General features: G+C 33.9%; 1 protein-coding gene across 1 annotated transcript; it reads right to left on the bottom strand.

Moving 5' to 3' along the window:
* Window positions 1-545: 545 nt before the first annotated feature.
* On the bottom strand, window positions 546-26,623 carry LOC117331859 (carbohydrate sulfotransferase 4-like). The gene is made up of 7 exons (XM_033890813.1): window positions 26,433-26,623; window positions 15,910-15,999; window positions 15,664-15,756; window positions 15,403-15,492; window positions 14,024-14,176; window positions 7,435-7,621; window positions 546-6,897 (listed from the first exon to the last, which is right to left on the bottom strand). Exons 2-7 carry the CDS (start codon window positions 15,977-15,979, stop codon window positions 6,087-6,089), a joined length of 1,404 nt encoding a protein of 467 aa, XP_033746704.1. The 5' UTR covers window positions 15,980-15,999; window positions 26,433-26,623; the 3' UTR covers window positions 546-6,086.
* Between the last annotated feature and the right edge of the window lie 492 nt (window positions 26,624-27,115).

Raw genomic sequence — 27,115 nt, 5'->3', positions numbered from 1 at the left:
GGCAACCTTGATTGTCGACCACAGGAAAATACTACGTGCAGTCACAATGGACGAAGAATTGAATGGTGCATCCATTATCTCGGTGGGCCACCTGTGCTTCATCAAGAGTAAACGAATAAGTAATGAAGGAAGCGAATAAGTAATGAAGGAATCGAATAAGTAATGAGAGAATCGAACAAGTTGCTTTCCTTCAAAAAGGAAAGCAATACGTGGGGCACATGTAGTGTCTCTTGATAAAATATTATCGATGTTGTTGTACTGTAGTTACGGTAATTTGAACAGCATGAAAGTTTTGTTCATTGATTTTAATGACCACACCTCCGTTATGTTTAACAGTTTTGCTTTGTCCGGTCAGAGATGTATTGGCTAGTTATACAACAGGTGCAGGTGTCAATATTTGTTTACAGATTATCAATTCAAGTACGTATCCTAAGAAGCATAACATGTTTTCTCTGTTGAAACAAGTTTGTATCATATACCTAATATTGGTAATCTTATAAGCATTTACTATTCACATGCATTGAAATTAAAACATGAAACATGTATAAATGAAAGTAGTGTTTTATTTCTATAATATGTTTTTCAAATACATCGATATGATTAAGTGTTTATGGCATCCAAGTTTAACATTGGTTCAAAGAAGTTAGTTTGAATACAAATATTTCTAATGTTATTTTTTGTTTGTTTTAGAATAGCATCAGATCTATATGTATCCAATGTTGTCAACAACAAAAAATCCTTTCCATATTTGACAAAATTTTCTTATAAAACACTTAATCACAAGGTTGATCAATATGCACAGAGAAATGAGGAAAACTTTCAAAAGCAATACAATTAAACCATAGCAAGGATTCAAAATAGGATGTCTTGTAAATTTATCTATCAAATATCTATCCTTTCAAGACATAATAGAGACTAGACCAAGGTCAGACATAGTATAGACCAGACCAAGGTCAGACATGGTATAGACCAGACCAAATTTATCAGCGTCCCTGTTTTATCTCAGCCAAACTATTTGTTTTTCGGGATGGGGTCACCAAGGGAGATCGCCGGTACAGCTAAGAACTGCTTTGTGCTATTTAGCCTAGTAATAAATTCCGTGCTGATAGGACATTCGGCGATAAAACAATACCTGGGCTGCTCCAGCTTTATAATGAATGCGGTTAGTGTCAGGTTTTGTCGGTCTGTTTAATATCAGTTAAACTGAAGCATGTCCTTTCAGATATTTAATTATAAATAGTCCGAAGAGTTCTTACAATCTGATCCGCTATAAATCTTTTCACTGGAGATTTTCCCCCACATCGGCAAAAGATGCTGCCGATGCATGCATGCCCTTTCGGATATTTAACTGACCTTTTCACGGAAGTTACTGATCCTAGCACATGCGCACACTCGCTTTTCCCCATTGGCAAAAGTGATCAAATTTCTTAACTCACCGATGTATTACCTGCGTGGGGCCTGATAAGTAATGAAGGAATTGAATCAGTAATAAGGTATGGATAAGGAATGAAATGGTCGACTGGATGATGGGAATGCTTAATGATAAGTTTTGAACCATTTAAAGTGTTAATAAGTAAAGAGAAATCGAATAAGTTATGAAGGAATTAAATAAGTAATAGCGGAATTGAACAAGTAGTTAGGTATGGATAAGGAATGGAATGGTGGAATGAGCATTGGGAATGCTTAATAATTAGTTTTGAACCGTTTAAAGTGTTAATTAGTAAAGAGAAACGAATAAGTAATGGAATAAGGAATAAGTAAAGAATATGTAATGATTGAATCGAATAAGTAATGAAATAAGGAATAAGTAATCAACTTCACGGAGGTGTTTGGCATTAGTTGTGCCCCGGAGTTGTATAATAAAATTATACAACAGGTTCAGAGAGATTGTCCAGGTGTCAACAGTGTATTTGACGACAGTGTTGTACATGGAGCGTCACAGAGGGAACACAACCAGAACTTGGATAAACTCCTACAAACACTTCGTGAGAAGGGATTGACATTAAACTTGGATACATTTATGTGAAGAAAATGCAGATTGGAGTAGATGGGATATATTGTTGCAAGATTTGTTTAGTCATTATCGCTTATGTAATATATTGTATTAATTAGCGTCCTGATTATATTTAACAGCGATAGTTAAATACGTGTCTACATATATCGACATTACTTATATGCATGCTGTTTGTTGTAATATATTAGAAAAGGTATATTAAGGTATGGAGTGTGACAGGGTTGTCTGTTATGTCCACTATCGTTCAACAAGTCATCGGGGTGACGCACATCAAAGCCAAAAATCAACACTTTGCACAAATGGTAAAGTTTTTATCTTTGGGCAGGATGAGGGTAAGTGATGAATCTCTCTATACGCTAAATAATTTTGGATGGACTGAATATGGACTTACAATGAACTAAAAATACAAAGTGTCAAAAATCACGTTTTTCCCCAAAAATGCTTAAGATATGAATATAATCGGCGGTATACTTACTGGTTTAGTATTTTGGAATTTAGGTTATGGTTAAAACTTTCCAAATTCGTTAAATAAATAATAATCTGTTTTGTGACAATTTGTGTTCTTACTTTAATCATTTTAGATTATTTAATTAGGCAACTGCATCATCGATTACTTTGCTGGAAGCCCCACCTTTAAGTGTTTAACTGGATCAAATATACATGTCGCAAAAATAGTTGTCGTTTTGTCAGATTATCATCGAAACAAATAGATAATACATAGATAATAATGACACTTTTAAAATCAAAAGTATCAATTGTATATAATTATATTATAAAAGATCAATTCATAGTAACAAGATACAAGAAACTTTATTTTACTATATTCTGTAACTTAAGCTCGAAAGAGACAAAAAATTCGGTAAAAAAATAACACCCTGGTGTTCATAACCTCCAAATAATGAACACTATGGGGGTCATTATAACCGAATTTTAACCTAGCCCGCAAAACGTCTGAAAATGTGCTATACATACTAGGGAAGGTCTAAATACACATAGACTGTAAAATTCTCAGGTCTCTGTGATCGTCAGATGGAGACAGTTATTGTCAATGTTTTCATGAGTTTTGAAATGTAATACACATATAAATATCGTGTCTAGGATAAAAGAACATATCTTGATAAGCAAACACAAAAGGCGTTTAAAATATGCCATCCGGTCAGATATCGTTGTAGGAAATGTTATGGGGTTCTGCACGTGCTGCCCGAGTTTTCATCGAGCACTGTACAACTGTGAATATAACATTCAGCTTCGAGCTTACGGTATCTATTAACATCAGCTGAACATCAGCTGAACTTGGAAAACACAAATCAAGTACAAAAATGTACTGCTCTTTTGAAATAAAATCTTTGATATAGAACAAACGATTGGGTCTTCTAGTAGACCAGGAAGCTTATTTCGATTATGTAAAACTAACGATAACTGCCTCTAAAACAGAGACTGTGGAACTAAAATAATACATCAACAACATTGTCAAATAGACATCGGTCTGAGACTCGAAAATGACATTAAAAATAAAAACAAAATAATCAAAAATTGATATATTGGTTAACTAGCTAAATCCACGAGGGCTCGGGATCGGTTTCGGGATTTTTAGTATCATATGACGTCAGTTGATAAACAAAACACTATAAATCATACGCATTCTGAGACCTTATAAAAATCGGAGTTCCCCTCTTTTCTATACGTCGATAACCCCGAAAATGAGCACCTGTAGCTTAACCAAGATTATACTTTTGTATTTCTCTTCAGGTGAACAGTGTGAAAAAAACTACTTAAGAGAGTGATATAGGTAGAATGATTAACAGCAAACTAAAATTCAACCGCCACTTGAGTCAGTCTGTCAACAAAGCACCAGCCCATTATCAAATTCTCTTATCCTGGGCCTCTTAGTTATTGTGAAGAAGTTACTTAATGAAAAGGTTTACGCCGGACAGTCGACGAACGCCGCACTACGGCATAAGGACAGGTGCATCTGCTGAAAACTGTGCAAAAAGCTAAGTAGGACAGGATTTAGTAGAAGAAACTCCATTTCCAAGTCAGTAGTATAAGACTTGCGGATTCGTTGATTTCCATTACTAACAAGGAAGTAGAAGTCATCTTTAAGGTTTAACTCTCCTCCACACATTTGTTACCGTCTAAGTTTTATACCAGATTGTATGCTACATGAATATGATAGGTAATGTAAACATTAAGCCAGCCAACCAAGACGCGCCTCTATTATCTACTGCAAACTAATTTTAAACTTTAAATATTTAAAGCATTAGGTTACCGCGTGTCATGCAATTTTATGAGACAGTCGGGTTGATTTTAGATTTTCCATGTGACACTTCATCTGTTGATTTGTTTTCGGTTTTAAACTGGTTGCCATTAGATTACTTTTATCAATTTAAGAGAGGGACACTGGTGTGTATATGTATAAATCATCTTTCTCCAGAATATTTATGAAATTATTTCGATTTGCAGTCTGATTATTCCTACCAGATACACCAGATCACACCAAAGCAATCTTTTACAGATCGTACACCGTACTAAATTTTATGGATATAATTTTGTGGTTTCAGAATGCCAGAAATGGAAGAAGTTACCAAATGGAATTAGAAAAATCTACAAGCATAACTTCGTTTATCTGTTCCCCCTGTATCCATCTTAGGAAACCAAAATGATGCCTTTCATCATTAATACCTGGTATTGTTTTCAAGTGATTTTTAGCTCAAAACGACTTCTTTGGTTTCATTAAATCACGCTTAAATCACGCTTGTTAAGTATATTTATTAAGTTTACAATAATTATCTATATACCTTTTATATTCTAATCATTTATGTAAGTAATAATGTTGTTGGTAGAACTTGTGCATGCAGTAGAAATTTGTAATTAATAAAACGTTTATGTAACTTTTCTGCTGCTTATTGTTTACATATATGGTTCTTACGCTAATTTAATATTCTAATCATCAAAGCTATTGCTTTTAATGTTTCAAAAGCATGATATTTCATACTGGTGAACAATACAAGGGAAAGTAATTCATAATTAATCTATTTTTAGAAACTTCTCTTTTTTTTCGTACGGCCGGCCAATATGACTTTTTATTGGGAACGAAGTGCCACTATTTTAGCCAATCAAAAAGTGTAAAAAATATGAATTTATAATAAAAACACTTTCTTAAAGCATTTTGCAATACGAGAACAAATAAGATCTACGAAATAGCTGTATGATATATTTGATTCATGTTGCTCTCTCTAACGTATCTAACTCCTAATTTGTTTTTAGGTGTTTTGAAGCTATCTTCCATTTGGCCCACTACATCATGTTTGTCGGTATAATGCATAATGTCTTAACCTTTTGCACCAATTTGTTATGACAAAATAAATCTTAAGAATTTGTGTTGTACAGATATATTATCTCTAAACAGAATACGTGTATACGGATATCAATACCATCATCATCTTTATCATTTTTGGCACTTTTCTTGAAAATTATCGGTTTTATACACGTAATGCAATTGCATACCAATGCTTACTCTCAACACAAAACATCACACGAAATAATATAAAGTATCATACTTCATGATGATTATTTGACTAATGCGTTCTCTCATACATAGCTGAGTCCTTGTGCAAGACATTTTACCCTTACTGTTCTGGATGGCATGCGATTGGCCTTCCATATGCTGTTCAGGGAGATAGTGAGGAATTATTTGAATACCATACCGGAAACGAATGTACGCTTGATCTACATACATTTGTACTGTAGCACTTCGGGTTTTTTTGCAATCATCAATTTATATATACATGTAAGCTAACAGAGACAAGTTTGTCCATTTAAATATCTAATTAAAAAACAATTTAGTTTTAAGGAAATCATTTTGTCAATCCTTGTATCATCATTTTTTTTCTAAACATCTGGCCCTATTCATTAAAGCATACAATTACTGTACTGTCTGCAATATGAAACATTAGCAAGCCGTAACAGAAACTATTGCTTGTATGTTTTCAAAGTGGTATTCGTATCATCTAGATGATATCGAATACTTATGACGAATGTTTTGTACTTCCTTGTTTTAATCGTTGTTCATCTAGAGTACATCGGCAGTAAAGGGAGTATCAATTCTTAGACTAATTGAAGTGTTCCTCAGCTGTTCTATATTCTTTAACGGTAGATAACCAAGAATGTTTTGAACGTTTTTACATTCCTTCTCTATCATTTTGATTTTTTGGAAATTTTGTGTCTTTTCAGTTCTCCATGCATGCGCGGTTTTTGCAGAATCACCTTTTTCGGTACAAAAAGCACAACGAGTCTCTTTCGACGAAGATGTCATATCCTTAATTCTTAAAGTTGATTCTTTTGTTAATGGCAAACCAAGGAAATTAAATATGTGCTTTGCTAATCCGATTGGATTTTCAGCTAGCCTTTCATACAAAAGGGTTTCTACCTGACCGGGATATTGTTTTTTCAGCACTTTCTGAATAGCAATGTCATCAGCGGCATCAGCGCATTCAATACGTGCTGTTCGTTCTAATGTATGAGCCAACATTTGAGGAGTCTTTTGTGCTGAAAGAAGTCGTGGTCTTTGGTCACGAAACAAGTTAATCACTTTCAAACCAGGAACACTTTTCAGCAAAATATCAACAGTAGTTCTCATTCTGACACGGATTGTCTTAATTACACGTATTTGACTGGATTCACATTTTTTCTGTAAGACTTTCAGACAGGTTTGTAATACCGTTTCGTTCTTGTTACTTTTGCCTTTTCCCAAACATATCTTAAATGGAGTAGTGGTTTGCGTGCCAATGAGCTTGATTAAAGCTTCCTTGTCGAATCCGTCAAACTTACAAGTAAACAAACCACGTAAAAATTCAGCGACCATGAATGCTCCATTGCCGGTTCTAAAGTGAAAAGAAATTCAGATAAATTAAATCTTAGTGGCATAGAATACAGAAAACAACGACGATTAACGACTGATATTAAAACGGACCAAAATTTTAATTTCAAAATGTTCTTTTTGCTTTTCACGTAATTCACAATTATCTGTTTGTTTCCCTACCAATCAATTATCTTAACCACTGACGAATTCTCTAACTATTATTGTAAATTTAGCTCATTTGAAGTAAATGGATATGTCAGTATTTGAAAAAAAAAATATTGAGGCAAGTTTTGTACCAAAAACATCTGCTATCAAGTGTCATTTTACATGTAAATACACCATTTACATTTACAACATACATTTTTATACATATATTTTCACCAATGATTAGACATTTAACAAAACGACTTCCTCCTTTCTTTGTTTTGATAAGCATCAAACTGACAAGGATCTCTACAAATATCAGGTGACAAATTCTTCACCTCAAAAGACCACTCTTCCGATAAAAACAGTTTTCAGATTAGATGATAGTCGTTTTTAAGTCCAAAACAATACTTACGTTGATATAGTTGTCCCATTTATCAATTGAATCGAGGCATTTCGTTCTATTTTCTGCACACTTATTTTGATTGGTTCAAATAAATAGTATGATGACGGATAGCTTGCAATGACACCAGCGGTGAAAGTTGAGCCGCTCCTCATGTAGCTGATAATGAGTACAGGAACAGGGCCGGTGTTTTCTGAAACTGTACACCAAACTTTTCAAATCTCGTACTTGTGAAGTATGCACATCTAAATCTGTATTTTTGTTTATATCTTTTGATCTGTTTTTAGTTTGAGTTATGATTAGGTTATTATTTCGGTATTATGTCGATATTTATGAAGTGAAATTGTGAAAAATGAAAAGAAATAAAAAAAATAATAAAACGTTGCATAACCAAAAGTGAAATTATAAATATCTCAAACTTTATATGCTTTGATGTCTACGTACATGTACAGTTTGACTTTCTGAACTCTAAGGTTATTTGAAAGTCAAATCAGTCATTTTCCCGTTCACAGAAAAATATAGTAGAATTCCACATTTTTAATTATTAGTACTGGAATATAATGTATTCGTCTAACCACTGATCGCTCGTTCCCGACAGTGTCCTCTTTGTAAATTGGTATTATTAACATCTTTATTTGTAGAATACCCTATGTGCTCTGAACTTATATCCATTCTCCTTCCTTTCATGTATACATATATGTAAGCAGCGTGTATGTACTTTATTGGCGATTTTTATTGATTTTTTAAAATCAATAATTAGGTCAATGACCTTGACCTGTGAGACATTAGTCTTTGTTTGAGGAACACCTGTGAAACAATGACCTTGGACTGCGTGACAGTGGCCTTTGAGGAATACTCGTCATCTTTTGTTTGAGGAACACCTGTGAGACAATAGTCTTCATTGATGTTTCTTAACTGACAATTAGGTCAATAGTAATCCTTTGTTTGAAAAAAGAAACCACCTGTGAGACAATAGCCTTTATTTGAGGAACACCTATGATATTTTGTTTGAGAAACACATGTGGTACATTACAATAAGGTCAATCGTAGTCCTTTACTTGAAAAAGAGAACACCTGTAAGACAATGGTCTCTGTTGATTCAAGAATCGGTTTCCAGTGGTCACCAGCTGGTTAAATCAATAATTGAATCAATAAGGACAAGTTACTATAACATGTAAAAGATCTCGAGTCTTTTTTCAACATATCTGTTTTCATTAAAACATAGGCGGAGTAAGGTTTTACTTGGATAGCAAAGACATTGACCACTGTAACTGCAATTCAATTAACCGAGTGCACTGGTCAGTGTGACATCGAGATTTGATAGAGAGAGGTTGGTCTTACGGCTTGAAAGTAATATCAAATTAACATATCATCGATTAAGTAAGCATAGAAAGAGACATGTTGGGGGACGGATATTGCACGTCTCACGATTACTAAGAATTAGTATATTGTCTTAAAGACCACATCGGTTACATTCTCCAGTATTAGCTGTACAGAAACTAGTGCCTTAATCATAGATTTAAGCCACAATGTTCGATGCATGGATCTCGGATAAACATTGGTATGGCATCCGGATACCATTCTCTGACTTTCCGTGGAAATGTACCGAACCGAATACGCCACAAAACTCGGCGTCTATATAAACCCTACGGAGCAACATATTATACATGAGTTTGCCAGAAGACCATTGAAAGCTCAACAGTCTCTACGACCTCTCCTAAAGTAAAATGGTCGGAACTCCGTCTTCACCAATCCTGGTGCATGAACTTTCGCTGAGAAAAATACACCAACCACGACGCAGAATTCTTTATACAGAAACAGCTAAAGCGTTGCGATAGAAATTGTTCATTGACGAAAACGCCAGAGAAGCTTTGAAGATAGAGAAGTACTGAACATCGCCGAAACTCCAGTAAAATGTTAAGTAGAACACGAGAGGCCTACAATGGTTGACAAGATACGCCATAACAACGAACGTCCAGTCAAAAAGATACATACCCGGAGTCTTACAGCGACAGGAACGGATGGCTAGTGTACGGAAAGAACATTTGTCAGCTAGACATTGTTCGGTTTGGTTGACCTGACAGTGACGTCACTGGTAGTTATCGAAAGATTGGCAAAAGAATCAAGTATCAAGATGGAGGCAAATAACAGAGACTGTGGATTTTTTTTCTTCGTTCTGAGAGTATAAGTCCTAACTGGAACAAATGGAAAATCCTGTTCTGATCAAGGTCTAACGTCCCGTGGAGAGATACATATAAGTGGAGTCGGGAAATGATCATACCGTTTTCGTTCTGGACGACATGATGACTCAATTGGCCAAAAAAAGGACTCGCTGCACTTGTTTTGTGTAACGGCTCACCATAAACGTAATGTTTCTCACCCAAAACCTCTACATGCCCGGAAAGTATGCCAGGACTATATATCTTAATTGTCACTATGGCAACTTGATTAGAAACGTCAGAGATGCGCGACAAACCATAACGTTTGAAAGTCAATTATTTCCCGGAGAAAATGGTTTCTTTAATCAGGCAAACGATAAAGCTCTGAGTATTTCGCCATATCGTCCGAAAACAAATACAGGCTGAGCACGCACATCTTACCAAATCAGGATACCCTCGTGTTTATTTACCAAAACAATCAATAGCATATATACCAATAAAATCTGAATGACTAATTACACGATGTGCCCTCAAAGCCTACAGACTTTACAGTATTTCGTTAAAGAAATTAGAGGAACGCAATAAAAACAAATGTTTTTATTTATTTATTTATTATTTACATAGAGAGACAGACGGACAACTATATGAATACATCTAGGTTGTTTTGTTTTACGGAGCTAATAAGGTTACAAACTAGGACACTTCTCAACACACAAACAGGATAAAGTGGTATTTAAATGACATTGTAACCGCATACTATTCACGACATTCGTTACCGCTTCTGATTTAAATGACCCTTTCAGCTCTCATTATGGGCCGGCGGGAGCCGGGCCATTGTATTGTATAGTTTTAGATAAAATGCATGCGTTACTGCGGAGCTAACATATATTTTAATTAGCTTGTTTAGTAGATTGTCATTTGGTCTAGTTTAAGTATGCTATTATAAACTGAAACACACATACATCCAGCAGACTACTCACAATCTATTTTTAGACATGTACAATGTATATTTTTCACTGCTATCAGGGCTGCACACCTACGATGGCCGACAAGAGCCTGGCAAAATGAAATGAAAAAACTGTAACACTTGTTTCAATGGTAGAAAAGTGTACCATGGTACAAAAAGATGTGAAAATTCAAATCATTTTGTACTATTTGTGTTACAGAAAGATTATAAACTACACATGTTTATGTACCAATAGCCGGTATCAGCCGGCAAAATGATGTGAAAGTTTTGTACCGCGTTACACTTTTTTCATTTCTTTTTGTACCATTTTTGGTACAAAAAGATATGAAAAAAGTGTACCAAGAAAAAACGTTACAGTTTTTTCATATCTCTTTGTACCATCCGTAGTACAAAAAGGTGTGAAAAACTGTACCATCAGAACATCGGAATGTCGTTATCCAACACCATGAGGGCTGACCCCGAATAGCAAAGGTTTGATAACACCGTCACAACAAGTCGCAAAGTGTATTAATCACGTCTGAGGACACAAATCGAGTCGAAACTTTAGTGTAAGTATTGGGGTGTACCTTGGGGCTAAAAATTATTAAATATAAACTTGTATAATGTCGCCATTTCTATTTTAAAGATAATCAATGTTCAATGTTCAATGTTCAATGATTGAAAAAACATTATAGCATTTCTATAATAGTCTTATAAAATATATATATTCCTCGATGTCTTCAGTAAAACCAACTATATTTTACTAGTGGGGCTAATATTTCGATATTGGCGCATTCGTGAAAAATATCAAAATATAAGCCACATGAGTGAAATACATTTGTTATTATTGAAGATGCTGTTAGATATGCTGTTTATTACATTTTCATAGCAAAATATACCGGATCATCTTTGAACTTTTTCCATTGTCGTTTGTATGCAGAGTTTTGATTAAATATCACTTTTTTTGAATGATTAATCTTCTATATTTCACTGCTAAAAGCGTGATAACGAAACCCATCGGTGTCTATAGTTTCTTTTACTCGAGAAGTTTTTATTACGTAATAAAATTGACGGTCCCATTTCCCCAAAACGGACCCCTTCGGTGTCTATAGTTTCTTTTACTCGAGAAGTTGAGGCCGATTGGATACATTGACAATGTAAGTACAAATATTTCGTCACTGGAAAAATTATTAAAGACGTTATTTTTAAAATGAAAAGTCATTTAGAAGTTTAAATGGACAACTGATCATTTTGCAGGCCCAACATCAATATACATGACGATTGGATCATCCAGTAGCCAGACATTCCGGATACTAATTGGCAGGCTGTGTGATGACAGCTTTATTTGGGAGTCATTTGTCAAACTCAGTAACCCTTATGTCTGGCCATTTCATATGTTTCTGTACCATGGCTGTTTTCGGCCGCTTTTTGGTACAAAAAGATACAAAAGCGACTCATTTCAACTCTGCTTTCACATCTTTCTGTACCATACAATGGTACAAAAAGATGTGAAAAAAATGTACCATAAAAAAAGTGTTACAGTTTTTTCATTTCAGTTTGCCATGCTCTTGTCGGCCATCGTACACACCACAAGGCTGTGCCATGTATACAGGGACACCCCCTTTAATTGCTGCGGGGCTAACATGCGGTGGAGCAGTGTGATCAGTAGAAAGACCGTATAAAAATGTACTGTATTTCTTAAATAAATATATTATCATTCCCATTTTTTTTTTTTTATAAATATTTGTTTTAGTTTTCTTTGTTAAGTAAACAAAAAAATAGTATATTTTACAGTTTGTTGCAATTCAATATTCAACTGGTTGTGTTCGTCCATTTGGTTTTTGATTTATACATATATTTTTATACTGTGTTAGTTGTATATTTTATGATTGTTGTATGATTATAAACGAATATATTACATTGGAGAAATAATTAATTGAAGACATTAGTAAACAGGTTTTAAGATTTAAAAATTCCCAAAAATTATTGGAAAAGTTAATATCTCTTATTCATTATTCTTGGTCCTGTTGGTCCTTTCTTTAAATTTAAATACAAATAACTTTAAATATCTTGCTGAAAATGCTGTTGTAGTAAACCTTGCATTGGTATGTGCAGCAAATGTACATCTATATTCTGTATTCCAAGTGCCTTTAGTTGAATAAAAATTCTGTATATTGTATTTGTTATATATCAGATAATAAATGTTATTTTCAATAATAATTTATTTCTTTTAAAAGTCAATATATACAATTTATGTCTTGCCAAATTTCCATTTGGGAAAACGGGAGAGTGACAGCACAACAATTACATCACCTGTGATCAGTTAATCTATAGATTTCTCAATACCATGGTCATCCTCATCGATGAAAAAATGAACTAAGCTACATATGTGAGCATTTCATTTACCATACATTTAATTCTGATAACACATCCTTTTAATGAAGGGAAGTGGGGTCAATTTTCATTCTGTAAGTATTTTGCGGCCCACTTTGACGCTTGCGTCAATAATTTTTCTTGTTTCGCCTTTGATAGAAATGGCATCCTGTTCATCCTGTTGAAGAGTATATAGGCATCAAAACACAAGGATTTACTATGCTTTACATGGCAATATTGATTAAGAACATTTTTGATGTCAGGATGTATATTGCCTTTTTTATACCCCACCTGACCTTGTCCGCTTGACCAATAACGAATTATTTTACTATAAAGGTTTTCGTGCAGCATTTGTTCAAAGTGCTCCCTCCTAAGCACTTAAAGCAAATCTTTCTTACCAATTAATTTTATGATTGAAAATACATTGTTTTTCTTTGAAAATATATTTTTTTCTCTTAAAACCTACTGGTAAAAAATCAATGTATGAATAGCAAATGTGTTTTACCGGTTACTATTATAGATGAAATTACTATTTCTCGTAAACCTGTCAGTAAAATCAATGTAATCTTCCTTCAACATTGATAGATTTTCAAACATCAAAAACAGATAATAACTCCACTTATACCAAACGTCGTCAACGCAGTGATATAAATTGGGAATTTCGACTCTTCCTTTTTTCAAGAAGCTGATTTCGATCTTTTGAAAAGTTAAGTATCCTTGATCATTTAAACCGACATAAACCGCCATACAAGCTGCTTATGCAAATTATATCTGATGGTTAGATGTAACTGTATCTATTTTACGAAACAATTACGAAACAAGTTATATCAGCTTATATTTAGGGAGGGGAAGTGTTCTTACTGTTGGAAGTAACCAGAAAACCTAGGGGAACCCAACATGGTCGGGCACGTGACCCCATATTTTTTTTACGTCCGATCGGGTAATCGAAACCCGATCGCCCAGGAGAAAGGCACACTTGTTGCCACGTACTGTGGCATCGACCACACGAAATTTGGTTTGATGACGAGAGTAAACACGGGAAACCGATAATCAGTAATAATTGACGACAATATGCTAGAAAGCAGGTCAATGCAAATATATTGAGCATCTGTTTACTACTTACCCGACTCGCTGCCACCACATAAATTACAGGTTTTATAACAGCCCATCTTTCTGGTTGCCTCTTTATCGTTGCACAACTTCAAGTGATTATTGTAGAAAGCACAATCAGGTGACTTGTCCTCACATGATTCCGAATTGGATGAAGCATAAACAACTAGAACAGATCGAAAGAATTTCATATACTAATAGAAAATGTCATCCCTTGTGAGTGAGACATCGGGATCTCAACCCGAGTGGGGAATTCTTAAGTTGCCAAACACGAGTGTTTTCGAGTGTTTGGCGATTTAAGAATCTTTCACCGATTATTTTTCTTTTATCCTGTTTACCCTCGCATGTATCTTATATTGTCGTTACATCAATGCAAGACAATGTTGACGTGACTTGCTTGTATTGTCGACGTGACATTGTATGGTTACCATGACGTCATACGTTTAGAACGTGCAAAGTTCACATGTAGCTTTGTCTCAACCCTAGGGTGAGTAAGAAAATTTGTATCGGTAAAATTTTGGATATCCCTGTCCATGGTAAGGAGAGGAAATAAACGCAAAACCTACAAGCAGGACAATAAGAGCACGTTTTCAGGAAAGAGATGCTTCTTTCTACTTTCTAAATTGTTCATTGATTTCAATCAGTGAGCTATACATAGAGGATCTGGCACTGGTGGCTATGTCATGTGAACTTTATTTCTCATTCAATAATTTGATATGCCATAAGCCTATGATTCTATTAATCACATAACTACTATTTATGAGAATATAAGCAAAATAAACTTTCAATTTTCATTTCTATATAAGACAGTCAAAATCCGGCTCAGGTGGGGCGTTATCGTCTACCCAGACAATCATGCGATGTCATATATTTATTATGAGGTCACAATAGTGTTATTACACATGTGTCTTACGATATTTATGACATGGCCGTATGACATGACAGAACTAGCCAGTTATGTGATAATTGTACTTTATTCATCTTTCCAAGTAAGGTATTATGCCAGATCTCAATAGATTTAAAGCTGCAACAATGATTGAAAATGTGCATCAGTTCTGATCGATATGAATTAGCATGTGTTTGACCATTACAAAAATACATAATCGTCTTCTAAAGAATAATTAATCTTAATGCATACCCCTTAATTCGTTTATCAGGAAGTCGAATGCTCTTCTTTATGAAGACGTTTCCCCGCCGGAACATCTGGTCCTGTCATCCGTTTTGCAATGATCTCCATACAAATCTATATTATCTATAATATTTTGCCCTTGCTTTATTTAGAGTCAGAATTATGGTATCAGTATTATGATGGTATTCCCTTTGTTTTTTATATACTTAAAGGTGCTTTGTTTTGCAACTGAGTATGAACTTGATTTTGAATATTATAATTACCTGAACTGTTGTCTGAAATCTTTTCTGATCTTGTTTTCGGTCTACTTTTTTTTAATGCAGTAGCCATTGGTCTATCAGCATGGAGTTTTTCTGGAATAAAGATAACCTGATTAGTTAATTGTTGATATTTTGCCTTTGCTTCATCGATTTAGAGTCAGAATTATGGTTTCGGTATTATGATAGTATTCTCTTTGTTTTTATATACTAAAAGGTGCTTTGTATTGCAGCTGAGTATGAATTTGATTTGAATATTATAATTACCTGAATTGTGGTCCGAGATCTTTTCAAATTTCATTTTCGGTATAATTCTATTAAATGCAGTAGCCATTGATCTTTTAGGTTGCTTTAAGTTTTCTGAAATAAAGATAACCGGATAAGTTAATTTTGTAATCATCTGTAAGCAGGCAGCCGTACAAAAATCCCGTTTACATACACGCAATACATTAAAGTGTCGTTGTTAATAAATTTATTCAAGTCAATAATGAAAATTCAAGTTAATATATTTACCTGATAACAAAATCAACAGGAGAAGAACAGCTGTTGTTAGCAGAAATAGGTACCGACTTCTTGTACGCATGACTATTTTGTCTCAAGCATCTGTAAAGATACAATCATGTCATTTCACTAAGACTGTATGTACACGTATAAGTTATAATCGAGGTTTCGTGTCACTGTCCAGCACTGATCGGTTTTATATGAACTTGGTCCCTATCATAAGTGTTTTCCTCCTCTGATAATGTATTTTTTTGTTATTTGCTATTGGCAACTATCACCACCTAGTTATCCTCCTGACAAACTTAAACCCTTACTTAGTCACAAAATCCATGATCTTAGAGACAGGAATAAATAACAATAAATTATTTTATTAAGATATTGTTACATACCTAGACAAGACAATACTTACACAGATATTAGATTCATAAATGACCTGTCTATAATCAACATGATTACTGAGTAGAACATTATAATTTATCTTCATAAGAATTCAGAACAAATATATCAATAACAGAATTGTAATGTGAAAAATAATATCACAGCTAGAATACAGATCAGAAAGCAGGTGATTGGGTAGTCCCTACCTAACAAGCTTTCTGCCCTAGTGTATAAATATATTGATGTTTTAAGATAAAATATTACAGCTAAAATGATTTAGTATGTGTACTGTTTGGGATACATGTGTATATCATTTTATAGCTTTCGATTCCCATCTCATCATATATATGTGTACGAGAATGCCTCTACAGAAGCAAAATTTTAATCCCAGAGACGGACGACATAAAGAGGGAATAACTATAACAATGTAAAAGTAAATCTAAGATGAGTTATCCATGAACAACGTGAACAGAGCAATACAGGTAAGGTGAAAAGTGGAGGATAATAGAGGCAGGAGAAATACAGCCAAACGAAATGTTAAGACCGAGCCATCATTCTCCATATAATGACATCCTTAACCTTGGTAATGGGAAACATCTCAGCTCCGCGATGAACCTTTGTCAATAAGGCACCTTATAAGTGTACCTGTATATCTAAAATCCAAGAACGACCGTCTTTATAAAAGAACGTTGACCAATTATTCATATTAGTTGTTATGATGAGATTTGGAACACTGGTCAAAAAGAATCGAGGTATATTTCTGCCACATGTCTGAAACAACACTAGATTACAAACCGTACAAACAGTATTGCATTGTTTGGTTGATTGGGACAAACCAAAATCATTGAATAGGGAAACTATATACTATATATAGAGAGATCACAGAGTTGTCTACATTACCTATGAGGGAAACGAGTAGGGCACGAAATCATAACACATAAACTGGAGATGGTGAAAAATAATCACTCAGGGCAGGCAATGTTATAGCGCCTTTTATAGGATGCTATGGTATGATCAGTCATGCGATAAAAACGGTTTTGTTACAACACTATAAAGTATCTTTTAAAAGCCATCATCCCCACCCCCAACCCCATTAATTCTGTAATGCGTAATAGGGAAAATGAAAGTAAATGGAGTTTGTTCAGTTAAGGGACTTTGGTGAAACTATTTCAAAGTCGAATATCGACGGTCGAGCTTGATATTTTTTGAACGGGCCAATATACTGTTAGACGGTCAACATACGATCTGGGGCGAGGAATAAACAATGTCTACCTATCCGAACATTTATTTTGATGAAAGGCGACTATAGTTGTCGAATCATTGAGCCGGATACAATAACCTTTATAACATCGACAACTTCAAGTAATAAAACTGTTTTGTTCATTTTTTTAATCGCCTTTAAACGTTCAAAATCGAGCATTTTAAGTAGAATGTATTTGTTTGATTTGATTTAAACATATTTTTATTGTCATAAATTGTTGACAATTGGGATTGGACACAAGTTTTTCCAACTTAGTGACGCCCTCTCCCTAGTACATAATATAAATCAATACATAATGGACAGCAGTGAATGCAATATATATATATATATATATATAAAATCTATAAAGGAGAGAAGGCGAAAAAGGGAAAGATGGAAGAAAAAGAAGGGGGGGGGGGGGGTAATAGTCATTTCCTATGTACAGATACTCTTTTACATACACATACATATAAACAGTAGCGATAAGTTGTAAATAGTTATCTGACAGGCTGGAAAACATCGATCAATACACTTTCTTAAAACTTTGTCCGTTATGCACATTCCATGAAAAACTTTACTCTGTAGATCCACTCGAAACCATTCCTTTCCTTGAGTCGTTCAATCATACCAGCCAGCAGATACATGTACAAATGATATATACTATTGACATGTATAGAGTATAACATATAATTAATTAATCAATTAATTATTTAATTAATTAATTAGGTAATAGCTAAGATACAGGGTAGTTAAAGGAAATGGGGTAAGGTGCTCAGAAAGTCAAAACCTGCCAGTACTGTCAATATAAAGTTGGACTGCTTTTGCAATACTAAGATTTGCATCGTTTTCTAGATCCGCATCACCTCTTAGAAGTATATCTAATGAGATATTACCAGGGTACCAATGGAGATCATTTAAAAGCGTCTGTCGTATAATGTGATATTTAGGGCACGCAAAGAAGAAGTGATACGAGTCCTCGCACGCGGATCCACATACGCATCGTGCTGAAGGCAAAAGATTGGATCTGAAAAGATCGTAATTCAGAGTACTTGCTCTATTTCTCAATCTACAGTGGAGAATATTTAGCTGTCGAGTACCAAAATTTAGAAAGCATACATCAGTTTCTGTAAAGAACGTTTTACTAAAATTTGATTTAAAGGAATTTAAAGTTGGAGAATTCCTAATAGATATATCTAAATTATTCCAAAGAGAAGAAGTTGAAGGAAAGAAGGAGTTGTTGCCGCACTTGCTGGGAATTTCTTAAGTTATAATTTGTTAAGACTCCAATATTATCCGGTAAGATATCACATAAGTATGGGGGAGCTATGCTATGTTTTATGTTATAAAAGAGGGTTAATTTTCTTATCTCTCTCCTCTTGGCTAATGGAAGCCATCCAATTTCTTTATATATAAACTCTATTTTTGTATATACTGGTAACCCTGTAATAATACGAGCCGCCTCAAGTTGCAAATTTTCAAGATTATTGGAATTGGTAACACCACAATTATCCCAAACTTCCCATGCATACTCTAAGATAGGTCTAATGTAAATTAAATACATTTTTTCTAATGTTTTTCGGCTTAGTAGAAATTTCAGTTTACGAAGAGTTGCTATATATTTAGAAACCTTCTTGTTGATTTCATGTATATGTTTTGACCATTTAGTATCACTAATTAAAATTACTTAAGTAAGTAGTGTTTATGTTTTTCTGTTATTTCTATAACTGTGTTATTGAATATAAAAAGTGGCTGGTAAGGAAGATTTGAAAAGGATACTAGCATGATTTCTGTCTTTTTGGGGTTGAAGGACATAAGCCAGTCATTTGACCATTTTTCAAGAGCTTTTAAATCAGTATAAACAACACGTGTAATATCATCTAAATTTTTTTGAAGAGTATGATAATGAAGTGTCGTCAGCAAAAAGACGACATAATGATGTGAGTTCAGTGGATATATCGTTGATATAAATGAGGAAAAATAGAGGCCCTAGGACAGATCCCTGTGGTGCACCAGCATTAATATTTTTCAAAGAAGATTTGGAATTATTTATATAAACAGACTGTTTCCTGCACGACAAATAATTAACTATCCAGGTAAGTAAGTTTCCATTTAGTCCATATTGTCTAAGTTTGTATATGAGGCCTTTATGCCAAACTCTATCAAAGGCTTTGGAGAAGTCGCAAAAAAATAAATGCTATGTGTTCATAATTTTCCAACGATAACAGCATAGAGTGATACAATTCTATCAGTTGGTGCGTGCAAGAGTGTTTTGGTAAGAATCCTGATTATAACTTGTATATGACATTGTTTTGGTTGAAAAAATTGTAAATGTGTTTGTATACTAAACGCTCAACACAACTTAGTAATGATTTTGGCCTGTAATTAGATACACTGTGTTTATCCTCACCTTTGAATATAAATATGATAGATAAAGGTAGAGTTATCTCATTAATAATCAATTTCAACATTCTATGGCTGATTCCATCAGGCCCTGTTGCTTTATTTATACTTAAAGTACTAATATATCTTTCACTTCGTCGGATGTAATAACTATATCGGTAAGTATGGAGTCAGTTAGTGTATCAAATGTAGGTAGGTGTTTGCCTTGGTCATCTAGTGTCGATATAGATGTAAAGTAATCGTTTAGAAGGTTGCATTTTTGTGTGTCATCAGAAATATAGTTCGATGAATGTTCACTATAAAGTGGAGATATTTCAGTGTTTTTCTTCCCTTTAAGTAAAAGTTTGCGCAATTTCCAATACGTTTTAGGGCCAGAATTGGATCTATCAATAAGGTTATCAATGTTTTCATAGAATATTTCCTTGGCGCGTTTAATCATATTATTAACTTTGTTTCGTACTTTCTTGTATTTCGATATGTTATGCATATTGTTGTGTTTTATCATTGTATTTTTTAATCTATTTCGTATACGTATTTGTTTTCTAATGTTGTTGTTGCACTAATTTTGACGGTATACACATATCCATAGCAGTCGTAATACTAGTAGTTAAGAAGTCACACATGTCGTTAACATCGGTACACGAGTCGAACTGTTCCATTGTATGTTATTAATGATAGTTTTTAGCTGATCGATATCTGTTTGATCGTAGATCCACACTTTACGTTTAACTGATTTTTCAAAATCTCTTTTCACATCAATTATTGCAAAAACTACTTTGTGATCACTTATTGAGTTATCGACGTTAATTACATCAGAAAGATCAAAGTAGATGAGTTTCCAACCATTGTGGTTGGTTCCAGTATAACGTTGGTTAGGTTAAATGATGTAAGTATATTATATAATTCTCCTCGGTTTAAGTTTAAAAAATCTACATTGAAGTCTCCAATTAATATTATATTGTTAGTAATGTCAAATGCATTGTCTAGTGAGTGTTTCAAGCGTTGCCAAATACCATTTGAATTTGTTATATTTGGAGGTTTGTACAGATTTGCAACTGTATATGTTGAGTTATTATAGTATACTTGTGCCCAAATAATTTCATCATTTGCAAATTCAAGATCGTTTCTTCGCTTTGCTATAATAGAATTTTAGAAATACATAAGAACGCCACCTGCAAACATATTTCGGTCTTTACGGAATGGCTCGTCACTAAAGCCGTGTATATGAATATCTTCGTTTGGTATTGTACAATCTAAATGACTTTCTGTAATGCAGAGGATATCAACATCGCTTGATATAGATTCAACACAATTTATCTTATTACGTAAACTTCTAATGTTTAGTTGCATTAGGTTTAAAGAGTGAAAAGTAGATATGTCTATGTTATCTGGACCAGGGTTTGGATGGATATCTCCGGCCATAAGTAAACGAAGCAGAATAGGAACTGTAATATTTGTGTTAGTAGTCACTTGAAGGATCGACAAGATACAGACTAGGGTAGTTTGCTGAATATTTGTTGAGAGTATCAAGAAAAATGCTGCTATTGTCGTTTTGAAATAATAGCTAACAAGAATCTTACACATTTTGGAATAAAAAGAACCTATGGAAGCCCTCCACGAATCAACATCAGTACCCATCATGGTGGATGAAAAATATAATCACAAACAGATGCGAGAGGAACTTCTATTGGGTAAGGATATGTGACGGTGCATGTAGGTTTGGCTAACTGAGCACAAGACAGGATAGGTAATACAAAGGGTTGGGGGAAGGAAAGACTTAATAAAAGTACAGAGCACAGTAGGGAAAGAAAAAAGAAGGGAGATAACTTTGAAGACATCAAAGTAAAGGTAGAGCACTGGATAGAAGAGTGTGCTAATTATAATGAAGTTTTCTTTATGTTGAATTTGACTTAGATTTGACCAGACATTTTTACTTAAAAGTAGATAACAACCGTTAGGTAAAAAAAAAACATTAGTTGGTAAGATCACATCAAAATATCGGGTACATGCGTACAATTTGTATATCCATATATTTACATTTACAAATACATACATTATTACGTATACGCGCCCACCCACACATACACATATAACCATAATACGTACAAAAGCCTACACATAAATGCATACATTATACGTAAGTACATGTTCGATTAAGATAATCAGATGATAATTTTATTTGGATTTCAAAAGCATTTCATACGATATACAAGTACAGTGGAGTGTAGACTAAAGGTTACACCCAAGTGCACTCCGAGTGCACTCCATTTGGACTTGGAGTGCACTCCGTTTGGACTCCAGGTAAACTTGGAGTGCACTCCAAGTGGACTCCGAGTCTACCTGGAGTCCTATAAGACACCATGCCTATACCCCAGTTCTATAATCAGACTACATGTGTATATCATATATACATGTATTAATACTTTGATGCTTTTAATATAATTCACATATAAATAAATAGATTTTTACAAATTACTTTTGTTCTCTTAATATTACTATTAACATTCGTTTAGTCTACTCGGAATATTTATTTTATTGTTAATACATGGTAATAATGCCTACATGTTAAATTTATATTTATTAAGATCCATAAAAGACAGTTATACAATTTATGCTATAATCAGGTTTCTATGAAAGTTAATTGCTTATTATTTCATATTTTATTAAGATGTAAGTGAATTGTATTTCATTCTGTTAAGGAATTGAAAATTATTTTAATTAGAATATTTATTACTGTACATATATCATGACTTTAAAGGAAGTTTAGATAATGTATCTATATTATGTTATTGATTATTCAAAATATTGAAAGTTTACAGTATTTAATGAATTATGTGTTTTTTTAATAAGACATTCTCTACATATATGTACTCAGTTCAGGCAAGTAATTATAAAATAAACATAATCATTTTAGTTTATATAGGTTATATATTTAAATGTATCATTAGAAAAATATACATTTACAACTACATATTTATGAGCATTACCTGGTTAAATTAATTCTCTTACATAATGTAAACACAAGTATGTAGTTCTGGACTACCCATAATGAATGAAAGTATCTGTTTAATTGCTATTATTATTGGTCATGCATGACTAACTCTGGCCTGACACACCTGAGACCTGTGCCAGGTGAGTTTTAGGAGCCAGCTACAGGTACTGTCCTGGTTTCACAGAAATACCTATGTCACTTTTGTCACTGTTAGCCATGGCTTCAAATGATGAAGCTGTGCAAAGCAGGGTGTGTTATAACCTCAGGCCAATTAACAGAACAGTAAGATTATCTCCTGACTTGAAGGAAAGGATTGTAGCTCTACATCTGAGAGGCCTTAATCAGACCAAAATTACATGTATAAATGAAATACCAGTGTAATTAAGGTGGAAATGTAACGATAAGCTGTAAAACCATTAACAAATTGGTTAACAGGTTTAAGAAGACCAACTCTATTGAAATGAAGTCATTCTATACTGAAATTAGAAAGTAAAAATAAGCTGTTTCTTATTACCAGAGACTTGTATATGTGATATACAAGTCTCTGTTATTACATTGTAACCTGTCTAAACCGTAAGTCATTGAGACCAAACGTATTGGCCGGTTTATGCAGGTGTCCGGTATGTAGAGGTACAATGTTGAATGATATAAGTTCAGAAAAAATTAATGCAAATCAAATTAAGAAATGATGCAGTTCTTATCTTGTTATATTCAAAAATATAAAGACATTGCTTTAAAAAATTAATTGTAAAGAAAAAGATTAATGTAAAAAAAAAATCAGTGTAATTCCAAATGGTATAATGAATGTAAATTCACCATTTCCCAAAACCAACCTATCTAGCCTTATACCCGTAATTAGTACACATTGTTCTCGTCCAGGAAATAAGATTATAGAGCCTGAGGTACAATTTGCCTCAGGGCAGTTGGACACGGCAACCTATGTACCATTTACCTGTAAAACTGACCTGTTGGAACTACATCGTTTTCTATTCCCATTCAGTCAATATCTATCATGATATGTGTCACTCATACATTTTATGTAACAGATACAGGTCATGAATGTACAATGGTTGTTCAAGCCAATTATAAAATCATAAATTTAAATGTTCAAACTTTAAAAAAAATAACATGAGGCCAGCTGCAGTTGGTCAGAGACATATATACAGAATATATGTCTCTGAGTTGGTGTATGGAATGTTTGATAAGTATTTACTTAACTCAAACATGAGAATTATATTAATCTATGTTGATTTACATATTGACTTCTAATACTCTATACATACTTCCATTATAATATCAAAGACATAAAGTAATAGTACCAGTTTGAATTTTTTTTTTTCAAATATTTTTTTTTATAATAATGACTTATAACTGTTTTGATAATACTGTAATAGGAATGGACAATCATATCATTTCAAAAGTGACAGATATCGACCGTCACAAGTCTGTACCTATATTCTATATGACCTTGGTATAGGTCAGCCTGAGTTTCCTCTAGCCCTCGACACCATACCAGACATGGTGTCAGGGCTAGAGGAAACTCGGGCTAGGTAAAGGTAAGGTGTGATGTCCAGTTTCCATCTAACAATTAAGGGGGTCTTTATCTAGTTAGATGACCATGTGTACACCTGTCCAGATCTTCACACCTTATAAGGTAAATTGGAGGAAGGGGTCCAAATGGAAATGTAAGTTTGATCTTAAAGTTTAAACTGTAAATCAATATTAGACATTGGATCCGGAATATGCTATTAAGGTGATAAAAAAAAATTCGTTTGTATTGTATGTTAAGATAAATTTAAACTGTTGGAAGAAAAGTATTTGAAATATTAAAAACAGTAGTACTTCGAGTACAAGATATTTCCAGTACACAATCAAACTCTACATTTTGAGAGACCACAAACAACTTACCAAATATGTTTTGTTTATTACCAATTTCTATTAATTTACGTGGCTTGTTAAAACTCTTCAAATCAAAGGAATGCTATCATGCATTTTTCAACGAAGTGCCAGATCTATTCATTTTATATAGGGTTTACTAATAGAAAAAATCTATTATAATAGATATTGTTAGTTAACCAACTAAAAATGAACCAACAAAATAATAAGATGATATATACAAAGATAAAACAGTAACACATATCTTATTGTTACATGTTTAAGGAGTCTAAATGTATAAGAGTATACATCTATCTATAAACATTGTGTATGTATAGGCCTGATAGGACTCCAGGTAAACTTGGAGTGCACTCCGAGTGCACTCCAAGTTTACCTGGAGTCCAAACGGTGTGCACTCCAAGTCCAAACGGAGTGCACTTTGTGTAACCTTTAGTCTACACTCAACTGTAATCACATATATACGTGAACACATACACGCACACATGAACACATCTGTATGCATCCTAGCGCACATATAGGCGACTGCAGGTGGAATCGAACACGCTTGAATAACCGTAACATACGTATATATGTATATATTCGACAATAGACTGCCTGCGTTTGGATACATACTTACGCAGGCGCACATGATCACATATACGGTTACGTAATTTATTACTACAGACGTTTCTATGTAAAATCGATATATGTGCATGTAGGTGTGCGATGATGCGTATATAAGAAGACTTTACATTTACAAATGTATAGATTGCAATAAATCGACGATCACCGGCATACGTATATATAATTTCGCACACAAGAACTATTACACAAAACTCAATTTATTGCATCAGTGGATGCCAAATTATATACGTACTACGCGAACATTACGTATACATGTAGCTTAGAAAATGTTATGGTTTTCCATTTTACACTTTACATGTAAACATGATTGCTCGTTGGTACATGAAGCGAGTAAATTTGTCGAACAAATACAGTCTGCCTCTAGGTATACAACTGAGTTTTCGATTGTCACTCATAATACATGTTTAGATACATAGACGGTTATTTCACAATTGATTGCATATATAGATGTAAATGTGCACATATGTGCACAAATGAACAAATACATGTAGGTTCACGCATACATGTATATGTACATGTTATTTTAACCGAGCGAACACATGTAAACATGTATAATGGAATAGTATCATGTTACAAATGTATTTGTCTTCATTATTATACTCGCCTAATTGTTCTGACGAACCGACAAGTATTAAAATTAGCCTAGATAAGGACTAATGATTGCTTCATAATACGGAAGAAAATACCATTCTATTCAGTGGTAATTTTTCGTTTCAATAAACATCGATTTAAACATAAATAAGGTTCAACATATCTAACATACATGTATGTACATGTAGGATAGTTCGTGTTCGTCCATGTATCATTTGAATCCTTGTCTGTATCAGAGACCTTATATGTCTCTGTCTGTATGCACGGGTATACGGCATGGATGAAATACACAACACACAAAATAACAAAAATGGCAGAAAGCTCAACCAGTTAAGATAAAAGAGAGAGTAATTCATACAAAAAACATTGTTTGCGTGATATAAACTACAAGACACGTATCAGTCGAATACTTACATCTTGGAATTTATTCCTCCGGTTATGAAATGCCGTTTGTCATGGAGAATTCACACAGGACACCTGTCCAGGTTTAGTGGGTAATGTACTGTCATTGGATGCTAAAAATAGGAAAACTAGTCATGCTCGAAGTCTCAGTATCAGTATGTTAAATGCACAAGCCTTAAGCTAAGAAGAATAAAAAACATATTTAAGTGTCATGTTTATTTTTCTATACTATTTCAAAGATAACTAGTTATATTTTATAGACAATTTGACGGGCTTTTTACCTACTTAAAACGAAAGACCTAAAGGCTTTATATTGTCAAACATAAAAACTAATGTAGAATATTTAATAGGCATACCAATTCTGATTTTCTCTCAAGTCTCCTATAAAACCGGAAGCGGAGATGGAAGAAAACGCTCATACGTGTCGTATAACCAAAATGTTTAAATCATGTTGCAAAATGGCTGCCGTGGCCACCATGATGAAGTTATTACGAGTGTGAAAACGTACAGACACCTTGTCGGCTCGCCTTAACATCCCTACCAATTTTCAGCTCCACAGCACCAGTTAAGAAGAGTTATAAAATATGTGATCATGATTGCGGTCACGGCGGTCATCATGGATTTCGGATCGACCCGAAAAGTAACAACTCTTGGTCAGGACCATTTCAGGATCATTGAGGCAAGATTGAGCTAAA

This window comes from Pecten maximus, chromosome 7 (genome assembly GCF_902652985.1).
Source record: "Pecten maximus chromosome 7, xPecMax1.1, whole genome shotgun sequence".
In the NCBI taxonomy this organism is placed as follows: domain Eukaryota; kingdom Metazoa; phylum Mollusca; class Bivalvia; order Pectinida; family Pectinidae; genus Pecten; species Pecten maximus.
Note: the sequence above shows the minus strand (reverse complement) of the source record. Positions and strands in the feature narration are given on the sequence as shown.